This window comes from Melanotaenia boesemani, chromosome 3, assembly GCF_017639745.1.
Source record: "Melanotaenia boesemani isolate fMelBoe1 chromosome 3, fMelBoe1.pri, whole genome shotgun sequence".
Classification (NCBI taxonomy): Eukaryota; Metazoa; Chordata; class Actinopteri; order Atheriniformes; family Melanotaeniidae; genus Melanotaenia; species Melanotaenia boesemani.
This window is the reverse complement of record NC_055684.1, coordinates 36,477,240-36,491,765: the sequence shown is the minus strand read 5'-3', so window position 1 is coordinate 36,491,765 and position 14,526 is coordinate 36,477,240. Positions and strand designations below refer to the sequence as shown.

Genomic DNA, 14,526 nt, shown 5'->3' with positions numbered 1-14,526 from the left:
GTTTTAATAGAGGTGTTAGCAGGAAGCCATCGACCGATGTTGGTAATCGACACCTCTGTTAGAGTCAGGAGAATCCAGGGATAGCCCCTACATTCACGTTAGAAACACCACGGGGATCCAGAAGGACGTGAAGCCCAAGATGGTCTATGATAGGAAGAGTGAATACTTCACTATAAAACCGCCTTCATCTTCATTGAATCTTTTAGAGCTGGAATAAAACTTATGACCACCAAATAGCAAAAATAAGACACGGTTTATGACTGATTGTTTTTTGTTTGCTACCTGTTGGCAGCTAGCTTGCAGAGCTTCTGTCTTACAGTGATGAGACAGGCATGTGTGTAATGAGCAGAGTCTCTGCTTGTTTGTGTGGTTTGCTTGAAGTGGAGAAATTAGCAGAAGCTCTAAAGAGGACAGAGCTGGTCTCATGTTTCTGGGTGGCTTGGTAGAGTCTTGTAGTTGAGTTTCTTCCCGTCATTTTGGTGAGCTACATGTTAGAATTACAGCTTCCTAGTGTGTGCAAACATCTTCTGCCTGTCATGCTGCTTCCTCTACAGGAGGCTCTGTTCAATAAAAGGTTAAAGTACCAGTGTTAAGCCAGTATACCTTTTCTGCTTTTCAGTCACATATTTCATGTTAACTTGTGGAAATGAAGCTTGATTATTGTTCTGCTCTTCTGTGCAACACACAGCTACAATTTGCACCAATGTACTTAGTTAAGTTGGATTTTTATTAACTTTACCTTACACTGTAAATTTAAACAATCTCAAACTTCAACATCTCCTATCAATAAGTTAATTGACTAAATTCAGGAGCCCCTCTGTTAATGATAAGCCTTCATCCAAGTACCTGCATGTAACCTGTAATCTGTTCTTGTATATTCTTCTCAGCCACAATACAAAGACCACCTCCTGGATAGACCCTCGGTGCCTGGACAAACCTCAGAAACCCCTGGAAGAATGTGAAGATGATGGTATGTTCTTTTCTAAACATGGCTCCCCCAACACATCATGTGTGTTGATGTAAAATTTTCTTTGCTTCTGCCTTTTATTCATTTATTGCTTTGCATGTCTTTTGCAAGAGAACAGAGCAAAATATCCCAGGTTTGCACTTCAAAAAACAAGATTGGAAAAAGTACCAGCTTTGAATGTTTGTTGCACCACATTCCCAGCACCCTGCTACGTTCACACACACACACACACACACACACACACACGAAAAACTCACGACAGACTTCACATGGTTGCATTTTCATCCCTGAGAAGAGATTTTCCACAGTAACCCTTAGATGTCAGTGTTGGGTCACAGAAAACGGCGAGCTGTCATTGGCTGGCTCTGCTGATGTGACCTCACATCTTCAAAGATCATTTTTATCATCCATCTTCGATTTGTTTGTATTTGGTGCTTTGAAGAATGACGGCGAAGATTTGTTTTGACGCATAAAAAATATCCTGAAGTACAGATGTACAAAACATACTTGTGTTATCATCCCACCCGCTCCAGCTAACTCTGTTATGAACTGCTATTTGCTGTGTCCTCACACCTTGTAATTGGAGCCAGCATGTTTTATGTTTTTTAATCAGTTTCAGCTGCAGACTCTGTGTATGTTTAAGTCGATGAATTTTCTTTTCAAAACCAGTAATTTAAAATGAACATGAGAAGTACTTTTGATTTTCATTAATAATTCATTAATATAGTATCTTTTCTGTTGAAGCTGACAGCATGGGCTTGCTTTAGCTCCTCACTGGCATCAGTGAGCCTCCACTTCCCATGACTCTGTCGTCACTTTCCCTTCCTTGGACCACTTTTTGAACCTGGAACATTCTACAAGAGCAGCAGCTCTTGGTTATAACCCAGCTGTTTCATCATTTATTGGCCCTTGTCAAAATCATTAAACTCCAAACACTTTACAGTTTATTCTGGTTCCACGACAACTTATCCAATTGCAGCCTAATATATCCTACCTAAAAGCAGGTGCCATCATAAGGAGATAATGTTTTTCACTTTACCTGCCAGTGATTACTATGCCATAAATAATCACTACATTTTCCTTTATTGAAATATACAGATCATTAAAATGCTAAAGATGTTGTCATTACTAAATAATGTTTCCCTCATACATTCTACATAACCATCTTCACCAGTCATGGGTTTAAACAGCTTTTTATATAAGGTTGATGCTTTAGTTCTGAATAACTCTTGCCACCTAGTGGCCAGATGTGGTTATTACATCCAACTAACCCACAAATGTCTCTCTTTTTCCTTCCCGGCCCACGTTGTCCCCTCAACAACAATCCTATGGTGCCTTGCCGTCCATCCTGATGAGTAGAAGGGGTACACACAGAGGAGCTGGATAATGATCTAGGTAAGAACTTTTCTCATCATCTAACAGATACACAACTATTTAACTTTAGTTTCAGCATCTCACCGCTAGTGTTACCTTGGTTTTGCACACATTCCTTGTCACAACTGGTGAGAATTTGAACAGGCATCGAGTCAGTACGACCAGAAGCTCGTACAATCACTTAGCACTTTTTTAACAAACACACTCTGTATGAGGCCTTTAACACAACTGTCAACTTACCCACACACAGGCATCACACCACATAGCGCTCCCACCTAATCATGCCATCATTATATACATGAGACATAAGCTGATCCAGGGGAGATGGTTATAATGATGATTTTTAAATTGGTTTCTGTCTGAGCCAGAAAGCAACAGGCCCTCTTTTTTTCCACTGCAGTCTATCAGCACAATAACCACATTATCAGACACAGCAGCGAGGCCACTTGTACAGGATAAAGGGTGTCTGGAGACGATGGCTTGCACTGTAATTCTCTGGTAATGAATGATGCAGTTTCCCTTGAGGAAATATAAGATTAATGATCGTAGCAGACCTTTATGACCAGCATGCTTTGATAGGAGCAGTAAGTACAGTGATTTTCTGTGGTAAAAGGATTAGATTTACACATTTTGTTTTGAAAAACTGGAGCTTCAAGTGAAAAAATGCACGTTATATTAAAATCCTACACTCTAGTTTCAGTCTCTGTCTTGCTGTATTTTTAAGCACCAGTTCACTTTTCCCCCAAAAAACCAGCTAAATAATTAAGAGAAAAAAGCTAGTTTCTACATTTTTACCAACTCCTGTTTATAAGCATACTAAACAGCTGCCATGTAAAAGTAGTTGGACCAGACAAGTACCCTGTCTGTCTGACAGCCCTCAGCTGGATGAGCACATTCAATAATTATCGATCTGCACAATCCAATACAGGCTGGCAAAGAAATGTGACAAGCTTCTGAAAGAAGAAGAAAACGGAAGCAATTTCTGATGCCAGCGTACAAATGTGCAAAAGCTCACATGCACCCACGTTACACACAAAGCGTGTCTCTGCTGCACCAGCTTACTGGAGAGGGTTCAGTCACCAGACTGAATCAAGAGGATGAGATGCAGAACAGGTGGAGATCTAAGCCGATGCACTCAGCTTTCCCTTGTTTGGGAAAATAGGATGTGGGGAAACTGACGCGGAGCGAGAGGAACACACTGCTCCATAAGTGACACATTTTTCTCTTTTTTTTCTCATTTGTGTTTCCACACAGTGTAACGTATACTGTACTTTCCAGACATTTGCACACCAAACCTGCTCTCTCTGCTCTCCCTGAACAACACACACACACACACACAGGTGCTCCTCGCAGAGCGAAACGAGTGTGGTGTGAAATCAAGTGGGTGATTAGAATTTTGCGGGAGATGAGGCAGGACCTCATTCCATTTAACGTTCCACTTGAAAACATCTGAATACTAATTCACCGTACCTGCTTTACCCTTGCCACACTTAGACATCTTTCATTCCTCCTTTTATTCTTATGCTCTTTGTACTTGCTGCATGAAAAATCAAGGACAATATGAGCACAAGTTGTTTATGAGCATTAACTTAGCTCTGATTTTGTTGGTTTTTTAAACTTCTCATGAAATAGTTGGTCGGAGTGTATGACATGCAGAAACATTTCCATGCAGATTTTATTGCATCTGTTGCTAACTTCTCCTCAACCAGGGGTCTCTTCTCATTAAAGAACAGACCAAGTTAAATGAGTATAACTACTATCTACGTTGGTGTTTGCAGAGCGTAATGATAAGCAAAACTTATATACAGTACAAGAGACGATTATTCTGCATTTGGAGCCAATTAAAACCCTGAGATTATCTATGCAGTGGCTTGCCAATAATGAGTACATCTGTAATCTGGCTGGAGAACAGCATCAAAATGCTCTGCTGGGGAAAGATGTGTCTCTGTCTTCAAAGGGAGAGAATCATAGAAACAACAAAAAAGCACCACTGGGCAATCGCATGCCGCTGAAGTGGGCCTGGCCATATTCAGAACTTTTCCTAAATAGCATGAATGTCACCGGTACTTTTAAAAATTCTCTTTATGTCTCAGCACATGTGCTTGACAGACATTTTTAATATGATCTTCAGGCACTAAAGTAGGTTTTCAATCAAAACCTACAGAACAGGACGTCACTGCAGTGAAGCCAGATCTGCCATATTTTAACACAAACATGTAATGATCAGTGTAAATTTTTTTTAAACATCTGTTAGCAGAGACCTTGAACAGAGTTCCTTTTGAGTTAAACCAAGGACATCATTTCACTAACGGAGCTGCTGAATGGGAGTTTTGAATCTTTGTAATTTTCCTTGGAATGTTTTTCATTGATATGAAAAAAGAAAAAGGACAAAAAAATAATTAAAATCCACACCGTCATTTTCCTCCACATAATGTCGGACTCATTTCTTTCAACTCCAGCATAAATTCATGTTTTTTGGTTTTATTTTTTGACAGCGTTTCTAAAGCCTGGATTATTCCACCCTCTCTCCTTCCCTCAGTTTCATGTCCTTTATATCTTCTCCTGCCTCTTCATCCTTTCTTTTATTCCCTTTCTACCCTCTGCCCCCCTTGCCTTCCCTCTATCCCACCCTACTCCTCTCCCCGTCCACCTTTCATCTCCCTTCCCTCTCTATTCACCCATCCATCTCTCCAGTGGGGTGCTGCTGTTCTCTTTATCTGATGTGTGGAAATGTCAGCAGTGTGAGGGGACAGAGGTGGGGACAGACAGACTGGAGTCCTGGAGACTGACCGACAGGCACAAGGACTCTGCAGGCCTTGCTTCTAATCATTCAGTGCAAGGCTTCCTGCAAGTTTATTTTTTTCCCCCATTTCCTGCGTCTCATTGCACCACTTTTCCTTTTTTGTCTTACAGAACTTCCACCTGGATGGGAGAAAATAGATGATCCAGTGTATGGGGTCTACTATGTTGAGTAAGTGGTGCACAGCATAAAACACAAGTATTCTGATGCATGCAGGATAGAAAAAGGAAAAGAATTGGCTCTTGTGAACTTGTCTTCATGCACATAATTAAAGGCTGATGCACAGTTTCACTCTGACAAGTCTTGAGCGCACTGTAAATGTGAGTTTACAGTTTTGTTCTGGCAGTCTCTGCCAGATTGTGCTATTTTGGTATTTAGCATACTAGAAAATGTAGGTCATTTTGTTTGTGTCTACCATTTTGGAAAATATGCAGCAAGTTTATTTATTTGTGTGTATTGCATGGACTCACAGTGCATGGTGCCGCTGGGCCACCACATTAACACAAATATGTTTCATGTGTTTTTGATGTTCAGAGCAGAACCTCGGGGCTCAAGGATGTGGCACTTTTTAGTTCTTTGTCTCTGTAATGATTTTTCTGATAGGCATTATTCACCATCCCCTTCATTTGCCCTGTAATGTGGTGCTTTCAGGTTTTGTTTTTCAGTGCTGGTTAAGTTAGTTAGAGCCCTCCCAGGCACGGTGAGTGATGTGAAGATGCTGTGAATTAAGCCATCATCAGAAATTGGTTTACTTGCAGTGATTTGTGGGCGTGATCGTGTCATGGGTGGGGGATCTGTGTAAGTGTGGTTGCATGTGTATTGTGCCATAGTTTATTAATCAAAGCTTATCGCCATGTCTCCTCCTCTCCCCTTTCTTGACCCTATCTCTCCCCTTCCCTCCCTCCGATTCTTGTATCCTTTCCTCCGTGTCTTGTCTTCCCTCCCCCACTGCGCTCAACTCTCCTGCTGACTTTTTGCCTTACATCCTGTTTTCTATTCTTACGGTCTCTTGTAATTCATCCCTTTTGTCCTGCACTCCTTACTCCTCAACCTCCACACACTGATGTCTTCCTTCACCTTTCCAAAGTCATATCAACAGGAAGACCCAGTATGAAAATCCCGTGCTGGAGGCTAAGAGGCGCAGGCAGCTGGAACAGCAGCAGCCTCAGCCCCAAAGCCAGCAGCCACCTGAAGGTGAGCGCTACATCCGAGGTTCGTTCACAAGCCCCCACGGGCGTCATTTCCTTTCTTTCTATTCATGTGCATGCCTGCTTGGTGTCTGTATGTGTGACTTTTTACCAGTTAATTCTACAGTAAAGCTTGATGTTGCCTGCAACTGCCTTATGATTTGCTAAGTTCCCTCCCATAAAGGCATAACTATAATTTACGGCTGTATAACACAGCTTTTTATGTTGATTTCTCTTTTCTGTGCTACCTGTTTATTCTTGTTTAACCTGAATAACCTGAAAGCTTTTCTCCTTAGGTGAAGACATGTAAGTTTGACTCTCTAAAGGGAGTTTCCTTTAGTGTCACTAAGTGCTAACAGAAAAAAAATATATATATTGTAACCCTTATAAAGAAGACTTCATCAGGCCCAGCTGCTAAAACGCAACCAACAGGTAACCCAAGGCTGCTCCTGCTCGCCCTGGTAAAGCTTCTGCAGTGTTAGGACGCCCCACAGAGAAATTAATTGTAAATGCAGGTCAGCCCACAAGGGAATTCTCCTATCGCTCTCCACTTTCTGCTCATTCAGCAACATTAGATTCATCTCGATTACCTGCAGACCCCCCCCCCCCCCCCCCCCATCTGAGAGCCAAGTCTCTCTTGAAAAAAATCTCCCTTCATGCTGAGTTTTTACTCATTTTTTTCACGTCTGCATTGATTCCATCTCACTGCTTAGAAAATTTATTAAGGCAGGAGTCTGATCTGTGCTATGCTGCTATAACAAGGTGATTAATCATAGATGTTGGCCAATATAAGACTGGCCTCCATTCCCCACCACACACTCCTCCATTAAAGGGAAAAAAATTCAATATACAGATATGAAACGCTATCAAAGCTCAAACGAGGCACCTTTATCGCTCAGAACTGACACATGAAACCTGTTGCTCAGCTCATATTCAGCCAGAACCAAATCTGGAACCTCTTAGCCAAGATGTCTCCAGGACTGCCATGCTCATATCTAGACTCCATCTAGAGAACATGTGCCTTTTGCTGTTGCAGAGTGGATCGAGGACTCGGCATTGGCAGGGGCCCCGTTGGCCAGCTATGCGGCCAGTCACGAGACCTACAGGGACCCTCAGACAGGTCCCCCTGTGCCCAATGCCATGGGACAAAAACGTAAGTTCTCATATGTAGAATTAGTCTCTGAATCCTCATGGTTTAAAAAAATGTTTATCACTACTTTTCAGCTTCCAGGCCGTGCTACCCAGAGCGACTCATTATGAGCTGAACAAGGTTCAGCTCATACTGTGTCATTTGTTTTCCTGTGCTGCTGCCTAAGGCAATGTTTTGTTTTTTTTACCATCAAGGATCAGTTATAAATTGACAATATAAAGTCAGATCATGAATTCTTAATAAGCCAAGTAAAATTCTGATTACCTCTATTGTACAGTAAATTATATTTTGTACAAGAGTGTTTTTGAAATGGTTATGATTTTTTTTTAAGTAGCATGTGCTCCTGTGGTGAATCTCTGGTCTGTTGTCCCATTACGTCTGATTACACCATTCATTTAGCTCTACACACACCTACAGTTGCTGTGGATTTCCTTTTATACCAGCCTCCCACTAGCAGCTTGTCTAATTAGCCCAGTCATGGGAGAGAATTAACGGCCTCACCCTCTTACTCTATCTTGCCCTCCGTCGGCTGCCTTTTCCTTCATCGATCTCTTTGTTTTACAGCTCGCTGTCTCGCTGGCTTTCACCTTGTCTGCTGCCACTCTGCTTTGGTTAAGATGTTGGTTGTGTCCATCTTTCCCATCTCTCTCCCACCTCCTACTGACTGACTTTCCTCCGCAGAAAGACATCAAGTGAAATCTCTTAAACTGCCTCCTTTCACGTTTCTCCCATCTCCTGATCTGTTTTTACGTCTCTGCTGAATAAAAGCAGTGATATCAGCTCACGGTTTTGTTCAATCTCGCCTGTTCTAACAAAATGCTATTCAAGGTCATTAAACACAAACACACTTTCCACAAGTCAACACAAACACAAGGACAGGAAGTGACTCCAAGGGTAATGCATTTTTCATTGTATGCCTAAACTGTAGCTCTACCCTGACATAATGTGCTGCTGATCACTAAGCACACTTTTCTCTAATGTACACTCTCTCCATCCTCCTTTCATTCACCTTTGCCGACACTCAGTTGTCTGAAGGATGTGAAGTTATGTGCTGGAAGTAATCTTCATCACATGTTGCTAATTGTTAGTCTTTTATCAGGTAATTAGAGCTCAGCTTGTTTGTTCAACTGTTGCTATTTGTTCTTTGCTTTCATGGCAGGATGACCTGTGAATAGTAGCTCGCTACAATCTTTATCTCCGCCTTAGTGCCAGATAATGTGGTGGAGAAAGCAAGAACAAAGGAATTATGGGAATTGTGTTTTCCACAGATTTGTGAAACAAAACTCAGCTGAATAAGCTTGAAATGGTTTTGTATAATTTGGAAATACTTCTTTTATTGTCCGAACTGCTTTGGATGTCTTCATTCAATGCTGTATAATGTTCAGGTACCTGATGATAGTGTCATTGATTTGTACATTTTTATGGTAACATTGCTTTAGTCAGTCAATATTTATTTTATTTGATTAATTAGTTAATTTTTTGGGACAGTACATACTAATCATCATCTACAAGCACCATATGTAAGCATGCTGGATTATAGCTAACAAGCTAATTTGTATTGGTAGTCACTGGGCAGTAAAGAAAAAATATACAATATAATAAAACAATGAAATGCGCAATAAAAGAATAATATAAAAAATATGACACAAAGATTTAAAAAATGATAAAATAATCACAAAACTGGTTTGTTTTTAGCCACCACTTGAGTTTTATTTTAAAAGCTGGAAATGTGGGACATTCTTTTACTGAGGGTGGCAGAGTTTTCCAGAATTTAACCACCCTTCTTGCAGCTCCAGGAGTACGCACACTTAACCCAGCGCTGTGTAGCTCAGTTTGTGCTTTCACATTGATGTAATGAATTATCTGCATCTGTCTGTGTTCAGGAGGGAAGCCTTTCTTTACTAGGAACCGGTCCGAACTGAAGGGGACCTTCATCAACACCAAACTGAAGAAGAGTCGGCGGGGCTTTGGTTTTACCGTCGTTGGAGGGGACGAGCCAGACGAGTTCCTCCAGATAAAGAGTTTGGTTCTCGATGGACCTGCCGCCCTCGATGGCAAGATGGAGACAGGTTGGTGTGCTAAATGTGGTTTAGGAAGGGGGAGTACTGTTCAAGTGTTAACTAATTTCATTTTTTTCCCACCTTTAAGGGGACGTGATCGTGAGCGTCAACGACACCTGTGTGCTTGGCTACACTCACGCTCAAGTTGTGAAGATCTTTCAGTCAATCCCTATTGGTTCCATGGTCAACTTGGAGCTGTGCCGTGGCTACCCACTGCCTTTTGACCCTGACGACCCAAACACCAGCTTGGTTACCTCAGTGGCTATTCTTGACAAAGAGCCCATCATTGTCAATGGCCAGGAAGTGTCAAACAGCTACAATTCGCCATCCAGCCACGGCAGTCAGAGCACCAGCAACGGCCCATCTAACGGCGGGGTGCCCCTCAACGGCCTTCCCCGACCCCTGAGCCCCTCCACAGAGGTGGCTTCTGATACCTCTTCCCAGCTCGGTTACTCAAGCGACGTGGTAACCCTGGCCTCTGCCATCGCAACGCAACCAGAACTCATCACTGTACACATGGAGAAAGGAGACAAGGGCTTTGGCTTCACCATCGCGGACAGTCCCGGTGGTGGAGGGCAGAGGGTGAAGCAGATCGTGGACTACCCACGGTGCCGAGGCCTCAGGGAGGGTGACATCATCGTGGAGGTGAACAAGAGAAATGTGCAGAGCATGTCTCACAACCAGGTGGTGGATCTGCTCAGCAAGTGTCCTAAAGGCAGTGAGGTCACCATGCTGGTGCAGAGAGGTGAGTGAGGGCCGGTCTCTTCTTAAGTACACTCGTCATGTCAGTAAACTTGCTCTGTTTGTAACTCGTCAGCAGAGATGGAGATGAGCATGGTGAGGCGGAGGGTTAGGAGTGAAGTTCTGTTGCAGTCTCTGATTTATGTGGCCATATTTTGAAGTGCTGCAAAACAAAATAAACGTTTGCCATGAATCTGCTTGATGCTATTGACAAAAAAATAATAGGGCCCTGCCTTCCAGACTGTTTCCGCTCACAGAGTTTTTATTGACACGCATATTTATTTATTCATGCAAATAGAGGAAGCAAAAAAGAGATTGAGTTGCAAAGTAGGCAAGATAGGGGGATCATTAGTATTGCAAAGAAAGAAAGAAGACAGAAGGATTTGAAATTACATTTGAGGACATGGTTTATGGTGTAGTGCGAAGTGAGAATGAGGTCTTTCGACAGGAAGAGCATGACAATCCTGAAATGGAAAGAAGGCCAAAGAAAGAAATTAAAAGGTAGCAACAAATTAATAAAAAAGATCAACACAATGAGGTTTCAGAAGAGTCTGAATAAACCTTCTCCGGTCGGTCTGTATCACCCCCACATTTCTGTCTGCGCTGTTTCTGTCTGCTTGTTGGTTTTTTTTACATCATGTCTAGTTTACAGTATTTTAGGTTATTATTGTGCTTCCATGTGACTTCAAAGATGCAGCCAGTTGTGCTTGTTTGCCTTTTATCCACCCACCTGGCTGTCTAGCTTTGCTTTGAGCTGAAGTCGGTGACATTTTGCTCTTAACATGAATTGTAAATTTCCAGGTCAGTGTCCGCTCTTTGGGAACAGTGCAGAGGCATGTGGATGATTCTATGTTCAGCTTTTGTCATGGCTTCTGATTGACAATCGCTGTCGTGCAGAAGAGCTAAATGGGGACAAAGCTGCTGTGAATAAAAGAGGATAAAAGTGAAATGATTGAATCTCAGTATTTTCCCCTCCAGTCCCCATCAGACTCACAAAACTCTAGAGCCTTAAACGCCTTTTGTTATACAAGTAATTGGACTATTTTCTCTGTCAGACTATCCCCAACTTGCTTTGGGGCTTTTTAATTCAGGAAACAAAAAGGTGGGGGTTCTTTCTGTGTCTATGTACATGTGTGGTTTATCATCTCTGCAGGGTTAAGTGCTTAAAACTGTCAGGGGAAATTGGCCTGATGAATGGCAGTCAAGTCACAATATAGTCTGGCATTAAGTCTTTGTCTTGCTTTCTCTCTCTTTTTACCATGTGCCGCTTTATCTAAACTTTTACCTCAATGACATCTTGAATTTTCTTCTTTAGGAGAAAAACAAAAAAACAGCTTCTTTCTCCCATGCTTGAATTTGGTAACGACTAGCGTTTCTTCGTCTTAATAGTGCACACAAAACCATAAAATGATGCAAACTCATCTTGTTTTGGAGCTTAATGGGGCTGACGGTAAAACAGAAGGCAGTTTAACTGGGATTCTGTGAATGCTGTGACTGGTTTGATGGCTGTACGCTGACAGATATGACTGTGACTGGAGGAAAGCCCAAGTTAAAAAATGTGATTGTGAAAGTGACAGTAATGGTTGTGACACATTATGTTTAGTGTAAAAACATTATGAAAGCGGTTTTGATATTGTTAGAATTAATAAGAATTTGAAAGATGGCTGGAATAGATGGGATTAAGGCTGTTTGTTGGGTGAGCATGCCCGTTGGGGGTGGGTGGGGTGGCTATCCACAAATAAGCCTATTTGTTGGAAAAAAAAAAAAAAAAAAAAATTTAAGTACATAAAAGCTTTTTTTTTTTCTTCCTTATTGTACTGTCTAACTGTACTTAAAATAGTAGTCAAGAACGACCCCCACCCCAACACAAAAATTATTTCTAATATTATCTCGTCCTGGGCTCAGGCAAGACTGTCATCTGGCCTGTTGGTGAGTAAATGTTACAGCCTGACGATTGATCAGCCGGCCGTTAAATCAGATGATTATAGCTCTTTTTAAATCAATCATAAACGGCTGGAGTTTTGCAGATTAAATGCCGATAAATTCTTAATTTCTCATAAAACAATAAATGCTGTTAACTGTCAGTTGCGTGGAATGATGTCATTGCGCTGTTTGTCCACTAGATGGAGCTCTGACTCATTCAATCCTCTGTCCTGACCACTGTCGGTAACTGCAGCAGTAGCTACAACCAGGCAACATTACTGGGGTTGGCAGAGCGGTGCTTGACGACAGGTACTGGGGCGGCATGGCTCAGCAAGGTAGAGCGGTCGTCTTGCCGGTTCGATCCTCGGCCAAGTCGAGTTCATGTTGAGGTCCGTCATCAGTGTGTGAAAGGCTGAATGTGATGTAAAATGTAAAGCGCTTTGGGTATCATTCCATGTACATTAAAGTGCTATATAAATACAGACCATTTACCATTTAACAACATATCTCCAGTTTCAGTTTAACTATGTTTGCCATGTGTCGTGATAGTGAGTCGTGCTTAGTTGCGTCGGTCATGCTTTTCATTTACGTTGCATTGCTAAAGTTGTGCTAACCTAGCTTGTCTGTTTATGTAAGTCATAACATCGCTGTGGTTGTCCTAACCTGGCATAGCGTTAGCTAACAACTTAAAACCCAGCAAGTAATGGCAGAATATTTGAGAGTACAGAGGAGGGGAGAAGTTTAAAATAATGAACATTACTCTCTGTCATGATGTCATTTCACTCCTAGTTTTACTTTGGCAGAAAATACTAGAACGTGACTCAGGCTGTAACAGCAATGTACTGTGTGTGTTGTTGTAGTCCCAGACTATTTGTTGCCATTATGCAACTCTGTCAACGATGACATGTTTTGACATCTATCTGTCTATACACCTATCTGTATCTATACATACATACATCTATCTATCCATCTAAACACACTGGATTTATTGGGATTGACTGGTAGTGTAGATGACATTACTTTTAATTATTTTTTGGCAGACCAGCAGTTTTAATAAATTCACTTTTTCATCAAAGAGAAAACATAAAACTGAATGATGATCTGGCCAATAAAGCCCTCTATGACATGAGGTTCATGGCATTGAAGGTTTCATTAATCTGTTAAGACCGAGGCATTTTGTCCCCAGACCTGGAGCGGATATGCACTGATGTGCCCCACAGTTTCTTTCAGACAGACCTAGAACAGCAGCTCTGGGTGAGAGCCACAGTACACTCATAGTGTATAGTCACTGGTACCAGACAGGACAGCACATTAGCTATAAGTTCTTGTAAAGTCGGATATATTCCAGCAACATGCCATTCTGTCATAAAAACTCATATAAACCTTAAGCGTTGTGGTTATATATAACACCATTGTTTTTTTTTTTTTGTTTTTTTGTTTTTTTTTTTCTTTCCTACAGTTATGAGTGAGACTGTCCACTATTATTATTTCCCTTCACCTGTTTGCCATCTCCACAGCTGCCTCTTGGCTGACTGCTGTGTGTTTGTCCTGCATCATACAGAGAGAAGAAACTGTAACCCTGGATTTTGAATCCAAGTGTGGTCGAACATTCAGGGTTTTCTTTTTGTTTGATTTCGGTTTATTTTGTTCAAACTGTGCAAAATCCTACATAGATGCTGCATCATTGTAAAAAGAAACATTGATAAGGAAAGATTGAACAGTTATGGTATTTGTTTAGTCAGATTTCTTTAAAAGCCGGATCCCTGTTAGATATTTAATGTTAAATATGTGTATGCATATTTGACGTTGAGCATAACTGCGTCCTCGAGCTAAAGCTGCAAGGTTGCTACATGCACTTCACACATGTGGATACGACACAGGTGTGATTGCCCTTTGGATTTGTCAGACACATAAACTTGACATGTTCAGTTACTTTAAGATAAATAGAAACAGGCGTATATTTAAAAACATGGGGTCCCTCATTAACATCAGTGATGACAACCAATTAATTCAGCGAGTATTTGTTTCGGCACTAGTTTTTATCAGCAGTAGAGAGCCGTGTAGATGGCTAACCCCTCCTTTATATGTGCTATTAAATTTAAAATGAGCTAGTTTTATGTTTTTATATGTAAATAAAGTAAAACCAGAGAACAGATAGCAGTACATTTACCTTTTTCTGGTATTGACATAACGGCATGTGTATCGATGAGTGTTTCTCCCACCCACTGGATTCCCACACATTTCCCAGCCTTCTGAATCCTCAAGCTAATAGTAAATCTGTTAAAGTCATACATTTTACATCACACACTCACACTTCACTTCAC

At 41.4% G+C, this 14,526-nt stretch overlaps 1 protein-coding gene across 8 annotated transcripts in view; it reads left to right on the top strand.

The window, feature by feature from the left end:
- magi1b (membrane associated guanylate kinase, WW and PDZ domain containing 1b) overlaps nucleotides 1-14,526 on the top strand; it is a 133,391-nt gene that overhangs the window by 93,001 nt on the left and 25,864 nt on the right. For 6 of the 8 annotated variants that reach the window (XM_041979701.1, XM_041979698.1, XM_041979700.1 and 3 more), the window contains exons 6-12: nucleotides 888-970; nucleotides 2,327-2,362; nucleotides 5,255-5,312; nucleotides 6,229-6,353; nucleotides 7,365-7,481; nucleotides 9,362-9,547; nucleotides 9,627-10,283. In XM_041979701.1, the coding sequence (XP_041835635.1) occupies nucleotides 888-970; nucleotides 2,327-2,362; nucleotides 5,255-5,312; nucleotides 6,229-6,353; nucleotides 7,365-7,481; nucleotides 9,362-9,547; nucleotides 9,627-10,283 (1,262 nt within the window). The remainder of the gene's footprint in view (nucleotides 1-887; nucleotides 971-2,326; nucleotides 2,363-5,254; nucleotides 5,313-6,228; nucleotides 6,354-7,364; nucleotides 7,482-9,361; nucleotides 9,548-9,626; nucleotides 10,284-14,526) is intronic. The other 2 variants (XM_041979699.1, XM_041979705.1) reach the window with 1 other exon arrangement.